This window comes from Tamandua tetradactyla, chromosome 13, assembly GCF_023851605.1.
Source record: "Tamandua tetradactyla isolate mTamTet1 chromosome 13, mTamTet1.pri, whole genome shotgun sequence".
Classification (NCBI taxonomy): Eukaryota; Metazoa; Chordata; class Mammalia; order Pilosa; family Myrmecophagidae; genus Tamandua; species Tamandua tetradactyla.
The window spans coordinates 65,290,128-65,313,079 of record NC_135339.1 but is presented as its reverse complement, the minus strand read 5'-3'; the positions used below and the strand labels follow the sequence as shown (position 1 = coordinate 65,313,079).

Below are 22,952 nucleotides of genomic sequence, written 5' to 3'. Positions count from 1 at the left end.
GAATATCAAGAATTCTCCACTTGGGGAAGTGGAAATTTCCCCCTTTCTCACTATTCCCCCAAGGGGACTTAGCAAATACTTTTTTATTCACTGTTTGTAGGTTTGTCCAGAGTGATGCCCTGATAAATCCCAGAGTGATCTGAACAGTGATTTCAACAATGCTCTTTTAATGCCTTAGTTCAGTTCTCATTCCCCTCCCTTTAAGATATACATCCCTTTATGTAGAAGGAGACATTTCCTTACAATCTTTCATAGATCTTGCAAATTTCAGTACCTCAGGTTTGATTAGACTTTGGGGACTGCAGAAGGAAAGATGCGCTCTGGCCCAGGAGCAATATTGGCACTAAATATGGTTCAGTTTTTCCAAGCAAGTACAGCATTTAGTTAATTTTACTCAGTGACAACACAGTCTTGTCTCATACGTGATCATTCAAAATGTAAATTGGATAATATTGCACTTCTGTCTAAAACACTTCAGTGGCTTCCCTCCCTAATTATGATAATACACAAATTCTTTACCTCGGGCTACAAGTTCCTGCCTAATCTATTGATCTTGTGATCTTTAAACTCAAGATAAAGCCGTGAGTTTCAAAAGCATGTTTGATTTCGCTCCCGGCATTATTTTGTGGAGTATTTGACTCTTCGGAATCCAGCCTAAAAGTATCATGACTGGTCTGCAGGAATAAGCTATGTCAACTCCAAGTCTCCCTTCTAGTAAAATGTGGGGAGCAAAGAGAGACATGGGCAGGTCTTAATTCCTGCTACAGTAGATCCCCGATAAAAGTTTGTTGAAATAAACATAATTGACTTTTCTTCATGGAATGGGGGAACAATGGAAGGCTTTTTGAATGGGGATTAGATTCCCATTTTGTGGAAATACGAAAATATAATTCCTTAAATAAATAAGTGTGCAACTTTCAAATTAGAAACTTAATATTCTTAATGGATATAATCTTGGGTGGAGGTGATTATCCATAGAAAAACTGCATAATTGAAACCATTATTATTCTTAATGCAACATCATTGTAGAACCTACTTCAAGGGCTCTGTGCATAGGTTGATGCAGACAGTATGTTGTCGCCTAAAAAAAGACTAATCATTTGTTAAGGGTGAAAGTAAGTCCATGGTAAATATGGTGAAGGCTGATTGGAGAATCAAGAAATCCATAAATGCAGACAAACCTCTCCGAGGGACAATTACGTGAGGTTCCTTTAAGAAGGTACGGCCGGAAGGCCGTCGGTCTACACCTGAGACGTTCCCCTAACGCCCGGATTAGGTGAGGGACCTTGAACCACATTTCCCAGCCGGCACCGCTGGCCTCCAGCGCCTGCGCACTGGCAGCGTCGAGGCTGGCGGAACTCCCGCGCTCTCAGACCATCTCGCTTTGCCTGGCTGGCTTCAGCCGCGGGCATGGAAGTCTCAGCAGTGGTGGCCGCGGGGAACGCGGGTGCGGGCGTGGGCGAGACCGAGGGAGCTGCGGCGATGCCGCCCCCGCCTCCCGTCTCCCCGCCAGCCCTCACCCCGGCGCCCGCGGCGGGTGAGGAGGGCCCGCTGTCTCTGCCCGAGGAGGGGACTCCCGGCTGCTCGGGCTCCCGGCCCCCCGAGCTGGAGCCGGAGCGCAGCCTGGGCGTTTTGAGAGGCCGTTTCGAGGACGAGGATGAGGAGCTGGAGGAGGATGAGGAGCTGGAAGAGGAAGAGGAGGAGGAAGAGGAAGAGATGAGCCACTTCTCGCTGAGGCTGGAGGGGTGCCGGCCAGAGTCGGAGGATGAGGAGGAGGTATTTATAGCCCCTGCCTGACCCTGCGGGGTGGAGGGGCCTCCGGATGAAGCCGGCCCTCCTCGGCGGTGGCCGGGCCGGACCCCCAGGCACCTCTGCAGCCCCAGCGCTTGCGTCGACAGCCACCCTTCTCTGCCTCGCCTGCCCAGGCGTGTGGCGCGTACAGACCTTCTGTCCCAGCCCGATTTCCTGCAGACTTGCTTTGTTCCGGCAGGCCCTCCGGTTCGACTCGCTAGTTCTGTAGTTGTTAAAGGCCCCGGCATGCCAGGCGTTGGTTGGGCACCAAGGGTACCTTGCACCCACCCTCTAGGAGTTTACCGTTGGACAGAGGAAACTATTTCTACAGCCTGTTGAAAGGATGATAAACTCTTCCCTATCTATTCAGTCTCTAAGCGGAGAGGTGTTTTTGTTTTTGTTTTGTTTTAATGTAGCGCATGCTTCACTAAGTAAGGCATCTAGCCGCCTAGAATTAATTTATTAAACTTGAACACCAATAGTTGGAAAGCCTGCCCGTTTTGTAGGTGATTCATAAAGTATGATGTCCTTTATCTGGCAATATACACTATATCCAAGAGAACAGCTTCTTTCGAAACTTTGATTTACATTGTGTCATCATAACTTTCAGCAGTATTTTGGAAAATTGGAGATACTATAACATGTTTCCATGTTGCAGATTAAGTAACACATTTTTTACAGTGACTTCCGTAAAAGTTTAAGAATTTGAGAAGGCAAGGACTTGTATTTTAAGATTATTTCCATTGCATTTACAGCGCCTGATTAATCTCTCTGAGCTGACCCCATACATCTTGTGTTCCATTTGCAAAGGTTACTTAATAGATGCAACTACCATTACAGAATGTCTTCATACGTGTAAGCATGTGGTTCACATTTCTGCTTTTATTTTCTATTTTAGAAACCTCACAAACACACTAACATAAATTTTTTTCTTATTCAACAGTTTGTAAAAGCTGCATTGTAAGACATTTTTACTATAGCAACAGATGTCCAAAATGCAACATAGTGGTACATCAGACACAGCCTCTTTATAACATAAGGTAAGAGGACTATCTAACTAAAATGTATGTTTTAAGTATATGTGTTTTTTGAAAACTCAAAGTTGTGTAGTTGGGAATAAATTCTTGACCTATCCCAAAATTAGAAGAAAAGGATCTACATATTCTTTTTTTTTTTCTTGCATGGGCAGGCACCGGGAATTGAACCCGGGTCTCCGGCATGGCAGGTGAGAGGAACTACATATTCTTTTAAGGAAAATGTATAGAGCACTTACTGTGTACCAGGCACTATGCTACCTTCGATTTTTTTAAAAATAGAGGCACAGTCCTCCTTTCTTGAATATTTTAATCCTATCACTCAAGTTACTGAGGCTAATTTAGGCTTGTCATTTTTGGTATATTTAGAATTCTACTTTTTTCCTAATTTTTAGAAGTAATATTGAAACAATTCATCTCTTCTTAGAAAAGTCTGCCATAGGTCATTATGGCTTATTAATCAGAATTTCAGTTCTTGAGTATCATATGCTCAGTTTCCTTTCTAAGGGAAAAAACATACAAGTAGATGCTTTCATTAATTCAGCAAATAATGGTACATTTTTACTACCATCATAGAAGAGTGCTTTGCAGATGATACAAAGGAATTCAAAATACAATCTTTGGTTTGAATCCTAGTGCCTGCCCATGCAAAAAATGTATATATAATCTCTGTCCTCAAGTTAACAGTCCTTTGGGGTGGAAAGAGATAAGACCAGCACATGTGGAACAATTAGTGGTCTATTCTAGATGTGTATGATTACTTCCTAATTTGTATTTATTTGAAGTTTTCTCTCAAGTGCATTATATTTTAGGAGCCATAAGTGCTACCTAAAACTAACTTACCTCTGAGAATGGGAAAATCCACTTCCAAAAGACGACACCATTTGTTTCCTATGAAGAGTATTATTCACTTTGTACCAAAATGTATTGGTCTGAATCCTGAGGTGTTCTCCATCCTTTCCTTTTATTAGGTTGGACCGACAGTTACAAGACATAGTGTACAAATTAGTGGTCAATCTAGAGGAAAGTAAGTTTCTTTCATTACCTAGTTGTGAATAACAGAATCCCTGCTGACTCTGCTGGTTACATTTTAAGTGTAATTTAGTCTTTTTTAATCATTTTTTTAGGGGAAAAAAAGCAAATGCATGATTTCTATAAAGAAAGAGGTCTAGAAGTCCCTAAACCTGGTAAGTTTGGGTATATACCATGATGTATTTATAGGGTAAAAAATATTAATAAAATTTACTCCTTGTGAGGTTCCTTTGGTGATAGCTGATTATTGTATGATCAAAGAGTGAGAGAAAGATTTTGGTGATAATGATCTGGTATATTCTACCTTAATTATTTATAAGTAAGGAGTTCAGACTTTGGAGTTAGATTCCCGAGTTTGATCCTAGCTATGCCACTTTACTAGCTGTGTGACTTTGGCAAATTACCTCAATATTTTGCTTCCTTATTGTCTTGGAAATGTTTCCTCAATGCCTTGGTATCACTTTAAAATAGTGATAATGGTAGTTCTTATTTCATAAAATTGTTGAAAGGATATATTGAGTAATATAAAGCACTTAAAACAGTGCCTGGCACAAAGTAACTGCTCATACATTTGTTTTATGATGATAGTGATATCACAGTATGAAAGTCAGATAGATTTGGGTTTAAATCTTGGTTCTTCCACTTAATACCTGGGTGACCTCCGGCAAATTGCCTGATTCCACTCAGGCTTAGTTTCTTTATCAGTTTAAAAAAAAAAGGAAAGCAAAAAATAAGAGTAGTACAATTCTGTCATAGAATTGTAATAACGATTAAAGGAGAAGATGCATGTAAAATGCTGAGAATGAGCCCTGACACATTGTGCTTGTTAAGGACTACCTACAACTGTTCTTACTATTATAAACTCCTCCAGGGCTCTCTTAAACTGGTCAAATGACAGTCTGTTTGCCATTACAGAGTGGTTCCCAGGCTTGCCTCTAATATCATTGACTATGACAAGATTAGCTGGTGTTATTACAGAAAGGGAGATTGAGTGCTTTGTTATCTTTTCAATAGTCAACAAAGTTTAATATCTATTTTATGACATTTCTAAGATCTCATTTTATGAAATTTTAATTTTAACTCAACTTTTTATTTGATTATCAAACAGCTGTTCCACAACCAGTACCTTCAAGCAAAGGAAGATCTAAGAAAGTCCTGGAATCAGTGTTTCGTATTCCACCTGAACTTGATATGTCTTTATTACTAGAGTTTATTGGGTGAGTACCCTAAAAATCTACCTCAACCTTAAAATAAAAGATTTTAAGTCCCAAAAGTTATGAAATCATCCTGAACTCAGGTAAAATCATGTTTTTCTGGCATCCTTTTAGGAATTAATTATGAGATATTTAAGATATGGGAAAAAGTTTAAACAGTAGTATAATAACCACTTGTTTAACCACCATCTGGTTTAAGAAACAAACCATTGCGAATACAGCCAAAGCCCTTCGAAACTTCTTCCTGTTTATTTCCCATCCCAGGGAGATTAAAAACTGCTCTTCTAAAAGTGATGTTTATCCCTATGCATTTCTTTATATTTTTGCCACATATATATCTGTTCCTAAGCAATGTGTAGAATTGTTTTGTCCATTTAAAAACTTTAAATGGCATTGTACTATAAAAGTGTTTTTGCAACTTGTTTTTTTCACTCAGCATTGTATATGACTCATTCACGTTGAAATTTATAGCGTCATTTCGTTTTCCCATTACGTGGCATTCCATTAAGATGGATATGCCACAATTCTCTTTTCTTGTATTGTTGAACATTTAGGTTGTTTCCAGGTGGGGTTTTTTTTTTTTTGCTATTATAAACAGTGTTGCTATAAATATTTTTGTACATCTCCTTATGTATATGTGTGATAGTTTCTCCAAGTGTGTAGGTTTGCTGAGTCTTAGGGAATTATCATATTCAGCTTTACTTGATTTTGCCAAATTATTTTCCAAATAATATGGGCATCTTTCTAATTCAAATAAATTGCCTCTTTCAAATGCTATATGGTTGTACTTTAACATTGTTAAATAGTATATAATGGTAACAGGGTTGACATATCAAATTACAGATTTTAGGGCGGGCCGCGGTGGCTCAGCGGGCAAAGTGCTTGCCTGCTATGCCGGAGGACCTCGGTTCGATTCCCGGCCCCAGCCCATGTAACAAATACGGAGAAACAGAATACAATAAAACAAGAAAATGTTTCCCTTTCTTCCTTCCTTCCTTCCTTCTATCCTTCCTTCCTTCTCTCTGTCTTTCCTTTAAAAAAAAAAAAAAAAAAAAAAATTACAGATTTTAAAATGTGGAGTAGGAACTGGCGATTCAGTTTTTTATACCTTTATTGGAAATTGGCATACTGTAATGCAGGAATGTCAAATATGGGACAGTGTGCCACCATTGCATCTATCTGTCCTACATTAGAAATCAATAATTAATCAACCAAGCTTTCCTAATGAATGAGACTTGTCACTGTATTCAAGGCAGTCATTATCAGTTTCCAAAGTTGTTACATTTTTACACATTCCCCACTGTACTGGAAAGACTTGAAATAAGATGTGAATTTAAATCCTGGTTCTGCTGTTTTTAGCTTTGTAACTTTGAACAGATCACTTTTTGTTTATTCATAAGATGTTTATCAGCCCTATGCTAAGTGATGAGGATATAGTTTAAATAAGCCAGCCATGGTTCTTGCCCTTACAGAATTTTTATTTTTACCTTCTCACAACTTCAGTTTCCTTATCTGTAAAATGAGAGGATTGAACCTTATATGTTGATGGTTATGATGGTTATTCTCTCTACCTCAAAATATAGTTTTCTGTTTTCAAATGGTTTAGGGGAGAAAAAGGATTCCAGCAGCAAGGGATCTTTTTGAAGTCAGTAGCTCACTGAGTTAAATCCCTAGGTTTTCACTACATAGAAAAGCTTTAGTGTTACCATAAAAGTCAGGCTATTGTGGGTAACCTGTAGAAAGCTCTTTCATAGCAGGCCAAGTGGCAGATGAGTTTTAGCCTGATAAAACAAGTACAAGGTCAAGTTTGGTTCACTTGATGACTCTGCTTGAATTGGAACAGAGTAAAAACTGTGTTAGGTTTAGCCTGTGGACAATAATTTTTCAACCACAGGAATATGAAATTAAATTTCTTCCCTAAATTTGATATAAATGTTTTGTGATATTAAGAGTTCTTTACTTTTTGTTCTTTAGTTTTCTATGTAAAGTAGCTTATAAAAAGAAATAACTTCATACAGGTAGTATAGTATATAGGAAGATCATAGGCTTTGAGGAGTTTAACTCAAGACATGTAATTCTTGAGATGTCAGCAGAACTTACAAGTTAGCCTGTTCAATTTGTGAGAAACTTTGTTAAATATTACTTGCTTACATTGAATCAAATGTTTCTCCCTGTAACATATCTACTGGTCCTAGTTTAGCCTTTTGGTACTCTTGTGAAATCCAGTCTTTCTTTGATGGGATAATTCTCTGAAGATCTGAAGTTAACTTAACCCTTTTCATCTATTTGCATATTTTTAAAGTGGGGTTTATAATAGCAACTCACAGAGTTGTAACAATCAACATGTGGTTTTCTTAATGTCTAAACTGTTAGTCATATATGAATATTGAAATATTGCAGGATGATTAAAAAATAAAGGTTAAAATTGTCCAAGATACTGTAATATCTACAACATCTGCACACTAAAAAAAATTGATAGGGTGCATGGGTCGTTCAGTGGTAGAATTCTCGCCTGCCATGCAGGAGACCCAGGTTCAATTCTTGGCCTATGCACACCCCCCCTCCAAAAAAAAGCTAGAGATGAGATGTGTGGTATGACTATCAAAAAATTAATGCAATCTTGAACTCAGTGGTGTTTAGTAAACCAGATAAGTATGCTGTATACTGCATTAGTCCAACTGGAGTATTGTGTCCACCTTTGGACACATTTTAAGGCAGATGTTGGTAAACTGAGATGCGACCAGAATAGCAAAAGGTCTGAAAACCTTGTCATATATGGTAGTGGAAGAAACTAAAGATATGGAAAAGGGTTAAGTTAACTTCAGATCTTCAGAGAATTATCCCATCAAAGAAAGATTGGATTTCACAAGAGTACCAAAAGGCTAAACTAGGACCAGTAGATATGTTACAGGGAGAAACATTTGATTCAATGTAAGCAAGTAATATTTAACAAAGTTTCTCACAAATTGAACAGGCTAACTTGTAAGTTCTGCTGTATTTCTTTAGGTAGTCAAGTAGAAGCCAGATGCCCATGTCATAAATGCTATAAAGTTCTTACATTGAATAGGTTGCTGTATCATATAATTCTAAAATTATATTATAATCTTCAGTTGATATTGTATTTAATGCAAGATGATAGGTAGGAAAGAGATGTTCTAAAATATTAACATTATAAAGAATATTCTGGAGATGATGCAATTGTGATCTTGGGCTCAAAACCCATTCACAACGTATTAGGAAAGAAAGAACATAGGGTTTGATGCTAGGCACACCTGAGTTTGAATCCTGGCTTTATCACTTACTTGCTCTGTGACTTTATGCAACATGTTAAACCTTTCTGAGCTTAATTTTCCTCAGTAGAATGGGGATACTAATACCTAATTTGCAAGACTTTAGTGAGGACTAAACAAAAAGCATAATACAGTATAATGCCTGGTACCTAGTACATACTAAATAAAAATTAGTGCCTCTTGTTCTCCTTATGCAAAGAAGTAATTGATGTGGTCAAGAAATCTCTTTGGGCTTCTAGGTGAAAGGTAAACTGAGTAAAATTATGACCATGAGATTTTGCTGCAATTGAAAATAGCCTTCTTGGAAGAAATCTTATTTTGTGGAGGTTACTATAGAGGAGGAAATTAATTATGATAAAAAAAAAAGAAATTGGACTTTTAGCTGGAAAATGTTAGAATACTGAATGTGGGTAGAATCTATTAAGAATATTCATTTCATCCCAGAAGTTAAATACTATAAATAATGTAAAATACTCCCTTTGTCTTACCACTAGGTGGCAGAAATGACAGGCAACTAACTAAATTTGTTTTATAAAGGGTTAGATGACAGTGTTTTGAAATTTTTAAATAAATGTACCTCAAATATTTATATTTGTGTCATTTTTCTGTTGTTATATGGTTAAACACAGTTTCAAATATTTATATATATTGATTAATTTTACTCTCATTTTTCAGTGCTAATGAAGGCACGGGACATTTTAAGGTATTTTATTTTTATTTTTCATATATCATTCATTTCATAGGAGGACACTGTAGCACGCAAATTTTAAGGTCAAATTAGCAACCGTAAGGAGATTACTTTTAATTACAATAAAGAATATTTTGTACATAAAAGTTATTGAAATATGAAGTACATTCAATAATGTCCTCATAATAGTCTTAGTAGGAAAAGAGTTATTAAGGAAAGATTTGTTGTTAGTTCAAAACAGTAGCATAAGGAAAAAGAAAGATGTAATTTCTAAAACTCTAAAACCAAATGCTATGTTAATTTGGTGAAAAAAATGTTTCAGAACATTTTTTGCATAGTTGCCTTTAGAGTTAATATGAGCTTAACATTCTATTTGCATGTAACATTTTTGCCTCATGCTAACCTGCCCTAATTTATTACTTAAATCATTTACTGATTTTAAAGGTAAGAATGAACTCTTTTGTAACATACTTAAGTTCACAGTTTTCTGTAAGGCTCCAAAGTCATAGGTTCCATTGTATGCAGTGTTGAAATTGTAGTATTTGTAAGTCAGGAAAAGGCATCATTTATTTTAATAGATAAATCAGGCCTAATAGTTACTTGGCATTGTAAATAGGTGACTTTTATCTGTTTAGATTTTCAATAGCTTTGTCAAAGTCTTTACTAAAAGTTGGATAAATTGTATCTGGTTGGGTGTACTGTTTTGTTGTGTGAATATACTAGTTTAGAGTCGTAAATTTAAGATAGGTACTTCTTTGGATGAAATGTATTATAAATATTGCCCCAGAGATCAGTGTGATAGAGGAAATGCAGTGTCAAGTCCTTATGGCTTTTGGTCATGTTGAACCTCTTCTAAATGTTTGATATTTTAGGAAGTTCTTTTAGGAAAGTGGCAGATAAATTTCTGTATGAAAGAAGTACTGTGTCATTTGCTCATAGTGTTCCCTGAAGACGTCTGTCAAATGATCTATAGTAGCCACAAAATCTGACAGTTTCAAAACTGCATTAAGACAGAACTAGAAATTAAACTTAAATACTAGCCTACAATTTCCACAAAAGCATATATACACCTAGCATATTTATATAGCACCAATCCTTATAAGTCCAAAATATGATGTCAGTACCACCTATGAAGTGTTTTTGCCCAAACAAACCAACCTGAGGCTGATCAAACCTCTAGATGTCTCTCTTAATTTACAGGAAATACAGGGAATAAAGAAATATGTTAAACGACACCGTAGGAATATAATCAGCCCAATCTAGATATTGGAAAACTACAGAGCAAGTTGTTCCTTCTTCAGCAAATAAATTATAAGAGAAAGAGGTGAAGGGGAAAGCCATAAATGGAACCTACAGATAAAAGAGAATCAAGGGACATATCAAGTAATTGCAATGTGTGGACCATATTTGGATTTGAATTTAAAAATAAACTAAAAAGTTTATGAGCTAATAGCCTATAAATAAAATGTGGTATATCCATATAGTGGAGTATTATTCAGCTATAAAAAAAGGAATGTAGTACATACTCCAACATGGATGAACCTTGAAAACATTATGCTAAGTGAGAGAAACCAGATACAAATGGACATGTGTCGTTTGATTCTGTTTATATGAAATATTCAGAGCAGGGAAATCCATAGAAACAGAAGAAAGTTATTGGTTGCCTAGTGGTGATAGTTGTGTAACTCTGAATATTAAAAACCACTAAGTTGAACAATTTAAAAGGGTGAATTTAATGGTATATAAATTATATCTCAATAAAACTGTTAAGAGGTTAAAAAAAAAAAAAAAACTCATCCAAGATCCTATAGGAACTTTGTACAGAAGGGTTGTTTGTAATTTTTAAAATTGTAGTTGTGTGTTTCTGTGTGCATAACATAAAACCTGCCATTTTAACTATTTTTTAAGTGTACAATTCAGTGGCACTAATTATTTTTGCAATGTAATGCTGTCATCACCACCTTCCATTACTAGGACTTTTTCATCACCCAAAACAGAAACTCTACCCACTAGGCAATGATTCTCCATTATATAAAATTTTTTATTTGGCGCATACATTTTAGGAATTCAAAAATGCATCTGGTAAAATTATAAATGTATAATTAGAATTTTTATTTGAGTTCAGCGCTCATTATATTTTTCCTCTGAAATCTTTTAAATTTTTATTCTCTTTGTAATGACAACCCTAAAAACAATAAGAATCATTTCCTAGGTAAAAAATTGGGACAATTGGTAAAATTTAAACATTTATTAGATATTTTTTCTTAACTTTTTTATTGTATGCTATAGCATATATACAAAGCAAAGAAAGAAAAAAGCAGTAGTTTTCAAAGCACTCTTCAACAAGTCGTTATAGGACAGATCCCAGAGTTTCTCATTGGAACCTCTCAAGTTTTTCCTTCGAGCTGCTCCAGAATATAGAAGGAATAAATATTTTATCATCACAATCAACTTTTTCTTTTTTACTTTTTTGTGAAAAATAGCATATACAAAAAAGCAATAAATTTCAAAGCATGGCACCACAATTAGTTGTAGAACATATTTCAGAGTTTGGCATGGGTTACATTTCCACAATTTTAGGTTTTCATTTCTAGCTGCTCCAAGATACTGGAGACTAAAAGAGATATCAGTTTAATGATTCAGCAGTCACATTCATTTGTTAAATCCTTTCTTCACTGTATAACTCCACCATCTCCTTATGGCCATTCTAACTTTTTCATGTTGGACAGGGCTGTCAGTAATATGGGGTAGGGAGATGGAACTATCTGATGTTCAGGAGAGGCTGGACCCTCTAGATTTCTGGACTTATCTGGTCCAGGGACCCATCTAGAGGTTGTAGGTTTCTGGAAAGTTACTCTAGTTCATGGAACCCTTGGGGAAGGATTGACTGGAATGGTCCTGGTTGGGGTTTTACAAGTTATGATAGGTAGCAATGTATTAGATATTTTTTGGTAACAAGGAATTGTTAATTTTTAAAAGAATTATTATATACCGATTTTTTATTTTTTTTATTTTTTAAGAGTAAGGCAGAAAATGTGTAGATACACATGTAAGAAGAGGTGCAAGCACTCTTGCAAGTAAAGAAAGATGGAGGGCAAGAGGCCCCCAGCATTGGAACCATCTGTTTTTATTGCTTTGCTTCAGTTACTTTACCTCCCCTTTCCTTGTTCAAAGTCCTTCTCTCACCCTTCCTTCTCTCCAGGGTGGTGCCTGGTGGTGGATAATGCATTTGGGTGGGTCAGATGGTTTCACCCTTCTCCATAGATAGCTCACTCAGGTGAGGTTTGATTGGCTTCTGTTGGGTCAGCTGCCCTTGGGTGTTTCCTGTAAGTGAGTAGCCCCAGGCATGGTGACTATGCTGGACACAGGCCCTGCTGACTTTGATTAACTTGCTGACTTTGATTAACCATCCTTGTTCAAGGACTTCCTTTTTTTTCCCCCTCTCTCCTCTTTCTCCTTGTTCCAGCCTGCCTCAAATGCCCTCCCAGAGAGTTCTCACCCATTAATCTTAAGGGGTGCTGAGGGATGAAGGTCTGTCTTCTGAACTGCTTCTGGCTTGTTGGGGGAGGGGTAAACCCTGTCTGATGAAGTGTAGAACTTTCTGGCTGTCTCTTAAGTTGAGAGGGGAGGAGTCCTCAGAAGCAGTTGGAATGGCTGAAAATCTTTGTATCAGTATTAGTTTGGCATTAGTTTGGAGTGAAGGGCTTCTAGTCTGGAAGAAATAAATCTGGTGAGAAGTTTAAAAATGCAAGAGCTGATCAGTAAACAGCAAGAGGACAGAAGTGAGCCAGACAAGGAGAGGCATTAGTCAAGTGAAACTGGGGAAGAGGGAAGGAAATGACCTTTTTTTTTTTAGATTTAAGAGTGAATTTTAGCTAGTGGTTCATTTCTGCCTAACTGGGAATTAAGAGGGAGCGTGTGACAAGTTAAGGGGTGCAGGAATGAGGTTTTCAAGGGGCTTGATTGATCAGGCTGTGGCTTTGGGTGCCTTAATGGCCTAGTTATATCCTCAAGAGATGTTGGTATTTTTTTGTTGGTCAGAGCAATGAATTACTACTATCTTTTGTTGGTAAAAGCACAACACTTAAGAGATTGGGTATTTTTTGGTGGTGTTTAATTGAGAGAAAGCTTTGCCTTTTTTTTTTTTTACACTGCTGCATGAGCATGTAGAACTATGAAGGCATAGCTTTTTCTTTTTCTTTCTTTGTATTAGTTTTAGAGCTCATGAGGGCAATTAGTTTTGCTTTCTGAGGTAAAGTTCCTGGGGGCAGGGCTTTGGATTATTAAATTGGAAATCCTCATTGCTTAAGAGAATAGAAAGAATTTCCTAGTTGGGAAAGTTTAATAGTTTTATGGGATTTTTTTTTTTGTCTTATACCAAAGTTGAAGTTTTAGAATACAGACAATATTGTATTTATTTTAGTCCTAACTAGATCAGCATCACATGTTGCTGTATGGAATAAAGCTATTTTTTAGAGCTGGAGAACTTTAATTCTGAGTCTTGGGTATTAGACAGATTCCTTAAGTTTTAGGGAATTAGTAGGTTGTACAAAAAGCAAAACATTTTAGAATCTAGAAATAACAGTTAAAGCTTAGGAGTAAATGTGATTGCTGTCAGAGCTTATACTTTAAACTTTAATTTTTATAAGCATTTTAAATGAATTTACTTTCAGAAAGACATTTGATGGAGTTATTAACTGAACTGTAGAGAAAGTTTCATCTTGTTTTACTTCTATACATTTATCAGGGCTATGCTAATTAACAATATAATTTTTATACTTGCATTGCTTATCTTTAAAGTCCTTTTTTGTTGAAGATGTATTGACTTATATTTGACTACGTGTACTTTTATCAATGCCTTAGAGTAAAATAGTGTAACTGACAAGTAAATTTGGTTATTATACCGTTAAGTATTACGATGTAACATGTAATGTGGACAGTGAGAACATTCAGTCTTTAGGAATTTTATACAGTTTTTAAAAATATGAATAGCATTTTACTTACACAAATGTAATTTAACAGAAGGATAGAAATTATATTATTTAGTATGTTAAATTATCTTAGCACCTCACTTTTACAAGGTGAGAGAATAAATTCTTTGTAAGTTTTCATTTAAGAGTGAGAAGACTTGTTTTCTGAACTAAAGGGTGATAAGGTTAATATAAATATTAATAGAGATATTATTCTTATATGAAATAAAACCTGTTTTCTAGATAGAATACTCAGATGGTTAAGGACTTTTATGCCTTTTCATTAAGAGCTGTTTAACTGAGAATAGCATTGACTGTGACAGAATTTGTTCTATAGAATTATTTATATAACTTGCAGTTAGCAATGACTATAAAATTTTCTTTTTTTTTTCTTTTTTTTTTTTTTTGCTCTTTCAAAGGATTTATTTGCTACAGAACTGCTTGAGTCCACTGATGACATGAACTCAGGATTTCTGTGATTAAAAGGGTTTTACTTGCAGCTTTATTTTTACAGTACTTCAACCTTCAAAAAGCAATTAATTGTGCCAGCACTTAACATGTCTAGCAGAGGTTAGAAAAAGTCAGAATCTGTAGAACTAGACTTTTGAAAATAGACAAAAATGAATATTAAAAATTCCTCATTTGGACAGATCCTCAGTTGAAATCACATTCATCTAGTTTTAGATCAGAAATGTATTTTATAACTGTAGACCTTGTAGCTTTAAAAATACCTTGGACTTGACTGGTAAGGATTTCCAAGCACTGAATGACAGGATAGAAGCCATTCAGTTGGTCAATTCTGGCATGTGTCCCAACTGGCTTGTATAGTTTTATAAATATCACTTAAACCCCAAACTTCTGGTTCTCTGTTACTGATTGTCTTAATCTGGTTCCCAATAGTTTCAAAAAAAAAACAAACAAAATTTTCCCTGCAAGAGCACATATTTAAGTATTTGTTGCTTGTGGACAGATACAGAGAAGCCAAATATGGAAGTGAATAAACAATTCAGCCATGTAGCTGTGACTCTCGGGATGGCTATGGAGGCTGTCAGAAGAGTCCCTCACTGGCGCTCACTTGCTGGGCTCTAGAGGTGGTGATCCAAGGCAACATCATCCCGAAGAGGGTGTGAACCCCAGCAGCTGCTCGATGGGTTTAAATCACCACTCATCCTCCTCCAGCTCTTCTACCAAACCAGCTAGTTTTTCCATCCGAGCAACTTGCTGATCATGTTTCACTTGTTTTAGTGTAGATGTTACTTGATAGCTGAAAACAGATTCACAGAGAAATCTCTCAGAGCCATCTGCTGTGGGACTCTGGGTCAAATCTCTTAACCTCTCTGTTCTTCCATTGCCTCATCTCAGCGTCTTTGGCCTTTTCCTTTAAACCCCCGCCCCTACAACCATCCAGAACGGCCCGACTCACAACTACGAGGACGGCAGCGTGCTCCTAAAATTTGCTTTTTAATCTTTTCATGTCTACTTAGAGCTTGTGATCAGTAATGGCTATAAAATTCACTTTCTTAAACTTTCTGCAACTTCCCATATACATTCAATTAATAATGATATTGGAATAAGTTTATATGGTTAACATATTACAAGACTGTACTCTGAGGCAGTCGAAAGCTAGTAATTGCTGCTAAGGTATTTTTTAAAGATATAGGGATTATTTTGAAACCTTCGAGTAGCACTATCTGAGAGTGGGAATTTTATTATTAAGTCTTTGCTATTTAAATGCAAATAGGTATTGAGAGTTAGGGTGAAGAGAGATACAAATATGCATTTTAAAGATTTAGGACTGAAAACTTGAATGCAATTAGGAGTTATTTGTGGGCTAGCCTTGGGATGCCTTTATTTTATATAGATGGGTTTATTTCCTTAAGGATTTCATTTTGGATGCTGAGAGACCTTGACTCAGTAGGTGCCTCAGGGCAAACAAGGGGTAAACAGTAGTTGGGTTTACTTGTTCTAAAGTAGCCCCCCCACCCCCACCAAGGAGTGAAGATCTTTCTAGAAGGGGGTGGGACATGCTGGTACTACCAAGAACTGATTATTTAAAAGTATGCTGCTAGTTTGGCAAAGGAGGGACTGAGGGAAGGTCTTGGCTTAGGCTCTTTATCTATCCCTAGCAAGGGACAGATTCATGGGGATGATGGGAAAGTGACAGGTCAAAACAGAATAAGTGGTTCCAGTATTAAAAATTAATTGTCTTACCTGCCATGTTGAAGGTCACCTGGGCTTGTTAAAATCAATGTTCTTCAGTAATGTCCAGGGACCGCTAGCAGCCCCGGGCCTCCTCAGTCTTGCTTGGGAGTGGTCACTGAGGCCTTTGGGAGGGCCTTGACTCCCCCACTGGAACTTGTTGCACTCCTGGACCCAACTTTCCCACACCTAGGGCAAGGCCCTGGAGGCTCTTGGTGTCCCTTAGAACACTGAAACTTCTGGTGCCCCATCTTTCCACACTTGGGGCAGGATCTGGTTGGCTTCTGCCCCAAGTGGCTCCAAGGTGGCTGTTTGCCGTTCATGGCAAGTACTATGAGCTAAGTTTTGTTCCTGTCTCTCTTTACCATTTCCTCTTCTGCAGCTTTGTCCCGGCTATTAAAAACAGAAAAAGTAGTGTTCGTGAGATCATTTGTAGGGGTTTGTGGCCCAGAGGTCAGTTTTTGGAGTTTCCTCCTTATATTGGGAGTTGACTGAGCAATAAAATAGGCTTTAATATGAATATGGATAGTTTCCACATTTCCATTCACTACTTCCGTAATGGGAAACATACCATTCTTCTTCGTTTCCCGGGGAGATGGTATAGAGCCGCATTGCAAGTATGGTTTGCTGGCTAGAGTAAGGTGGAGGTGAAGAGGGTGTTGAGGGGATCACAGCCTTGGCACTAGGGGTTCTAAGGTTTTGGGGGTTTTGGGACAGGGTTACAGTGAGGAGGTCAAGTTAAGAGGGGGTTATCTAAAATATTTGCCTCCTCCCACAAGAAAGAGTCATGAAAAGCCCCTGAAAGTCCTCCTGGGCATAACAAAATCATGGATTTGTCCTGATATAAGGTCATAAAAAGCTCTACTTAAGGAATCTCTTCCCACTTTCCCTCCTTGTCGCAAAAGAGATTTAACTGTAGGATATACCTGTGAACCTCATCGATTGCTCATTACATCTGTGGTCGATTAGGAGGTGTGCCTGCTGCAATAAATGATGTTTGACTGGCTGGTGCTTAAATAAGAGAGCTCAATGTAGCACAGCCCAAGCAGCTCAGCCCAGGCCTTTGGAGATGCGGAAAGGAATCACCCCGGGGAAAGATGTTGGAATCCAGAGGCCTGGAGAGAAGGCCAGCAGCAGATCACCCTGTGCCTTCCCACCTAAGAAAGAACCTCAGTTGAAAGTTAGCTGCCTTTCTTCTGAAGAACTAATGAAATAAATCCCTTTTTATTAAAAGCTAATCCATCTCTGGTGTGTTGCATTCTGGCAGCTAGCAAATTAGAACAGATTTTGGTACCAGAGGAGTGGGATGCTGCTGCAGTTTGAAAATGCCAGGTATGTTGGACCAGTTTTTTGGATGGATAAGAGGAAGCTTTTGGAGGAACTATGAAGAGAATGATGGAGAAGGCCTGGAGTGTTTGAAGAGACTGTGGTGTAAATGGAACCACTGCCAGTCTTGACAAAGGGGGACACAAAAGGGACAAATCAGACTTTGCAGAGTGAGCACCATGGAAGCTCGGGTCTTATGCCAAGAAACCTCGACCAGGAGAGTGGACCCACCTATATACATGGAGAGGATGAGTCTATCACCTTGTTGCAGTGGAAGAGTTGTGCTGCCTCAGGTCTTAGAAAAGGTATAGCATGCTCCTTGGGGACTGGGGAGAACCTGGCTGCCACCACTTGGAGGGGTTGAGCTTGTGCCCCAGAGATGGCAAAGAGCCCAGGTGTGGCCCCGATGCCTGGAGAGGGTGGAGCCGAGAAAAAGGTGGTCTCCTTAGTGTCCCCCTGGGTTGATTCAGAAATAGGCAGGCCACTGCATAGGCCGTTGGGAAGGGTGGGACTGCCAGTTTCTAAAGCTGAAGGACTTTCCGACTTTGAAATCCAATGGTGTTTGCCCTGCCGGTTTTCCTTTCAGTTTCTCTCTATGGAAATGAAAACCTGTATCCTGTGAATGTCCTCCTTTGCATATTGGCACTATATAACTTGTTTTGAGATTCATAGATCCACAGTCAGAAGAGAATTTTTTTGCACTTTAGTATTGTTTAAGGTGATGTGTGTAGTTGCCAAGTTGACGGGGTGAATGCATGGTAGTTAGACTCAGGTATCAGCCTGGCCAGGTGAAGATGTCTAGTTCTATTGCTGTGGACATGAGCCAATGGCATGTGAACCTCATCTGTTGCTGATTACATCTGCAGTTGGTTAGGAGACGTGCCTACTGCAATGAATAATGTTTTGTTCTGTTGGCTGGTGCTTAAATGAGAGAGCTCAACATAGCACAGCCCAAGCAGCTCAGCATACCTCATCTCGGCACTGGCAGCTCAGCCCAGGCCTTTGGAGATGTGGAAAGGAATCGCCCAGGGAAAGATGTTGGAACCCAGAGGCCCAGAAAGAAGGCCAACAGAGATCACTTTGTGCCTTCCCACCTAAGAAAGAACCTCAGTTGAAGGTTAGCTGCCTTTCCTCTGAAGAGCTAATGAAATAAATCCCCTTTTATTAAAAGCCAATCCATCTCCGGTGTGTTGCATTCCAGCAGCTAGCAAACTAGAACACCTTGTTTGGTATAAGAATCTTTGACTCAGAACCCTGTGTTACAACATAAGGAATGTCTTAGAAGGCATTGAAAGCCAGACAGAGTAGAAAAAGATTCTCAGGGAAGAGGGGAGAGATCTTCTGTTGAAGAAATGAAAAGAGGAACAGATTCAGCAGGAAGGTTCTGGGTCTTCAGAGGGGAGATAAAGAGAGTGTGGGGAAGTCTCAGATTGCTGAGGAGAGAGGGAGAGAGACAGGGACTTGATTTGGCTCTCACTGAACTCCTGCTTGACATGGGGAGAAGCCCCCAATTAGGTCAATAAATTACTGCCTCTAAAGGGCAGTATCACCCACTAACTACCCTGAGCCTCCTTGGATCTATATGATATTGAGACGGGGCTCCTCCACCTCCAAGGAGGGAGCCACACCTGAGTGAACTGAGGTGTGTGTTCTAGAGGAGCCACACTACAGCCCCTAGATCCAAGAGAGGGAGAAAGAGAGACAGAGACAAGCGAGAAGAAAAAACAAAAGCATGTAGCCAAGCTTCCTGGTTCTCACCTGTCCAGATGGTTGAGAGAAGTCCACTCCTGGCTGTCTTGCCAAACTTAACAGGATTTCGGCTTCCTAAGTTCTTAGCCATGCCACAAGAAAGAATTCAAGGGCACAGCAGAAAATGTATTAGATACATGTATAAGGAAACATGCAGGTACTCTTGTGAGTAAAGAAAGATGGACGGCGAGAGGCCTATACCTATTAAAAAGAAATTTCTTAGCTTGTAGAGATTCATATTGAAGTATTTACAGCTGGAGTTATATGTCTGGGATTTGTTTCAAAATTATAAGGGGATGAGGGCAGAAAGTAGTTGGAGTAGGAAACGACTGTGGTAGAACTAAAACAAGATTAGCCTTGAGTTAATAAGTTGGGTTATAGGTACATCAAATTTCATTATTCTATTCTCATATAATGAGTTTTAACTGATGATACAGATGTTAATTTGTAGGCTTTATGTCAGTAAAGGGGGATCAATATAAAAAATGATCCTATTAACACTACATTTTATGACTTTTTACATTGTTAAAACAGTATTAATTTTATTATTTTTTTAGTTCTCAGATCTGTAAGCTAATTGTTTTTGTTTTTTACTTCTGTATTTATAATGGGATTCTCATATTATGATATAGCTCAGTATTTTCTACTAAATAAAGCTATTTTTATGCTTTGTGAGTTCAAATTAAACTTGTCTGACTGGGATAATGTCTAGTTGTTAAATTTTTTACTACATAGAGCTATGGCATGAATGCCATGGGCCTATTTGCCTATATTTGATTTGAAATTGTTTCACAAAGCATTAATATAGTCTAAAATAATTTTCTTAGTTATCATAACTTAATTTTTTGTTAAAAAATTTTAATATATTCAAAAGTAGACAGTGAAACATCCTTGTATCTATTACCCATTTTACCATTATTAACAATGGCCAATTTTATTTCTTCTTTATGTCCATTCATGTACCCTCCAAGTATTATTTGAAACAAATCCCAGCATTATGCTACTTCATCTGTAAATATTTTGATATTCTTATGAGATAAGGAGTCTTTCTTTTTTAAATGACCATATACCATTGCACCAAAAAAAAAAAAAGTAAGTTACAAAATCATAGCGACTTCCAGGAAGATGGCCTACTAGAGCATCTTGAGATTAGCCCTACACCATGGAAAAGTTAGAGAAGGGACAGGAGGGCAACTGAGGTGGCAATTCAGGAGTGCAGCTGACCTGGGAGACCCTTCTGTACCACATGTGACAGCCCTGGTTGCAGAGGCTGAGGAACTGAGAGGCAGAAAGCTGGAGCATGGCGTGGAGGCATGGAGGCATGGAGCGGCGGAGCCCACGGGAGTGCACAGACCAGTACACAGGACTAGGAAGTAAGCCAGGCTGTTTCTTGGGCATGCTACCGTCATTAGCACAGCCCTGTGACCAGCGACTCACCCCGTACCCCACGCACCTGAACCCCCTCACCCTTTCCCATTCCCTGTACTCCAGGCTTCCCCACCCCACCAGCCCCCAAAGCATGTACCTGCCTTACCCCCCATTTCAAGTTCAGCCCAACCCACCTCTCCTATAACCCTCCCAAGTGCTATCTCCCCCTCCCTGTTCCCTGCAGACTGTTACCAGTGCATAAAGGTTGCAAGCGCTAACCTCCATACCTAGGCTACCCCCGCCCCCACCCATAGTGTTGTATGTCCTCGCTCTACCTCCCTGAGCTCAGTGCATCGCAGGAGCACACATGTGCATGGGCCCCCAATCACGTCATTTAGCTCTGTAACGTGGAAACTGCATGTTACAGCAATCCTAGAACTGCGTATGCTCACAGCCCTCAACCTCACTTCCCAGCTCTGAGAAAGTGCCAACCTCCACAGCCAGGTTACATCTGCCCCCAATCCCTGAAGGCATAATGCTGACCTGCTGCCACAGCTTTATGCAAGCGCACAAAGGGCCCCTTGTCTTAGGCCAGTGTGCGCCATGGTTACATCCCCTAGACCAGTGCACCTACACAGCTACATCCTCCCTGGCCGCTGGCCGCCCTCATTCACCAGCACCAGTGTAACATCCCCGACCTGTGCTTATACCTGCCCTGAAACAAATCACCGTACTGAGAGTCCACCCCGTGCCCTGCTCCCTGCTGTACTCCCATCCTGCAAACACAAGGCCTTAGACTACTGAAAGAGATCAACTCCCAAAGTCAGTCACTCAAAATATTTACATGCAATGAAGACAGCAGAAGATCACTAAGCATATGACAATGCAAACAGATATGGTCCTGCCTAATGACAAAATTAAAACACCTGAGGAGACACAGAGGTTGGCACAACTGATCAAAGATGTTCTAACTCTGCTTAATAAAAGAAGTGGAGTAGCAAATGACATAAAGGAGATCAAGAAGACAGTAGAAGAGCACAAAGAGGAATTTGAAAAAATAAATAGAAAAGTAGCGGATATCACAGAGCTTAAAGACTCTTGACCAAATAAAAAACATACTAGAGGTCCACAACACCAGATTTGAAGAGACAGGAGAAAGAATAATATAGAGAACAGGATAATTGATTTTGAAGACTCAAAGCAGCAAATGGCAAAAAAGATGGAAAAAATTCAATGGGAACTCAGGGAAATAGACAAAACAAAGTGCACAAATATTAAGAATCATTGGTGTCCCAGAAGGAGAAGAGAAGAGTAAAGGGCTAGGAAGAGTAGTTGAGGGTATAATGGGGGAAACTTCCCAACCCTCAAAAAGGACATAAATATACAAGTCAAAGAACTCCAAATAGAATAAATCCAAACAGGCCTTCCCCAAGGCACATACTAATCAGTCTGTCAAATGTTGAAGAGAAGCAGAAAATCCTGAAAGCCGCAAGAGAAAAACAATCTACTACATACAAGGGAAATCAAATAAGACTGAACTCACACTACTCAACTAGAACCCTGGAGGCGAGGAGGCAGTGGTGTGATATATTCAAGATCCTGAAAGACAAAGACTTCTAGTCAAGAATTCTGTACTTGACCAAATTGTCATTTAAAATTGTGGGAGAGATTCAAGTTTTCACAAAGAAGTCCTGAAAGAATTTTGTCAACAAGAGACCGACCCTACAAGAAATATTAAAAGGAGTTCTGCCAGCTGAAAAAAAAAGACAGGAGAGGGAGGTCTGGAGGAGGACACAGAATTGAAGAGTACTGTTAAGGGTAATTTAAAGAATACAAAGAGAAAGAGGGAAAAGAATATATAGCTCCGACAAATAAAATAAAAAAGATAAGATGGTGGAATCAAGAAACGCCTTTTCAGTAATAACTTTGAATGTTAATGGACTAAACTTACCAATTAAAAGATACAGATTGATAGAATGGAATAAGAAACATAATCCAGGTATATGCTGCTTGCAAGAGAATCATCTTAGACACAAGGATACAAATAGATGAAAGTGAAAGAATGGGAAAAGATTTTCGACACAGGTTGTAACCAAAAAAAAAAAAAAAAAAGCAGGAGTAGCTATACTAATATCGGACAAAATAGACTTTAAATGTAAAGACATTATAAGAGATTTTGTTCACAAAAAAAGGAAAAAAGTCGATTGTGATGATAAAAATGTATTTAAGGGCGGGCCACGGTGGCTCAACAGGTAAGAATGCTTGCCTCCCATGCCCGAGGACCTGGGTTT

The 22,952-nt window shown here is 38.6% G+C and overlaps 1 protein-coding gene and 1 long non-coding RNA gene across 7 annotated transcripts in view; one reads left to right on the top strand and one right to left on the bottom strand.

Moving 5' to 3' along the window:
* The first annotated feature begins 1,340 nt into the window (after nucleotides 1–1,340).
* PCGF6 (polycomb group ring finger 6) overlaps nucleotides 1,341–22,952 on the top strand; it is a 66,363-nt gene continuing 44,751 nt past the window's right edge. For 2 of the 4 annotated variants that reach the window (XM_077125907.1, XM_077125904.1), the window contains exons 1-7: nucleotides 1,344–1,776; nucleotides 2,547–2,646; nucleotides 2,735–2,831; nucleotides 3,797–3,852; nucleotides 3,953–4,012; nucleotides 4,966–5,074; nucleotides 9,037–9,064. In XM_077125907.1, the coding sequence (XP_076982022.1) occupies nucleotides 1,411–1,776; nucleotides 2,547–2,646; nucleotides 2,735–2,831; nucleotides 3,797–3,852; nucleotides 3,953–4,012; nucleotides 4,966–5,074; nucleotides 9,037–9,064 (816 nt within the window). In that variant the 5' untranslated portion in view covers nucleotides 1,344–1,410. Of the gene's footprint in view, nucleotides 1,777–2,546; nucleotides 2,647–2,734; nucleotides 2,832–3,796; nucleotides 3,853–3,952; nucleotides 4,013–4,965; nucleotides 5,075–9,036; nucleotides 9,065–22,952 lie in introns of all 4 variants that reach the window. The other 2 variants (XM_077125905.1, XM_077125906.1) reach the window with 2 other exon arrangements.
* Nucleotides 14,932–21,177, bottom strand: LOC143654234 (uncharacterized). 3 transcript variants are annotated; one of them, XR_013161713.1, is made up of 4 exons: nucleotides 21,154–21,177; nucleotides 20,518–20,659; nucleotides 16,231–16,611; nucleotides 14,932–15,283 (listed from the first exon to the last, which is right to left on the bottom strand). It is a non-coding gene; the product is annotated as an uncharacterized LOC143654234 (long non-coding RNA). The 3 variants fall into 3 exon arrangements; XR_013161712.1 differs by having other exon boundaries at nucleotides 20,997–21,171; XR_013161714.1 differs by lacking the exon at nucleotides 20,518–20,659 and having other exon boundaries at nucleotides 20,997–21,171.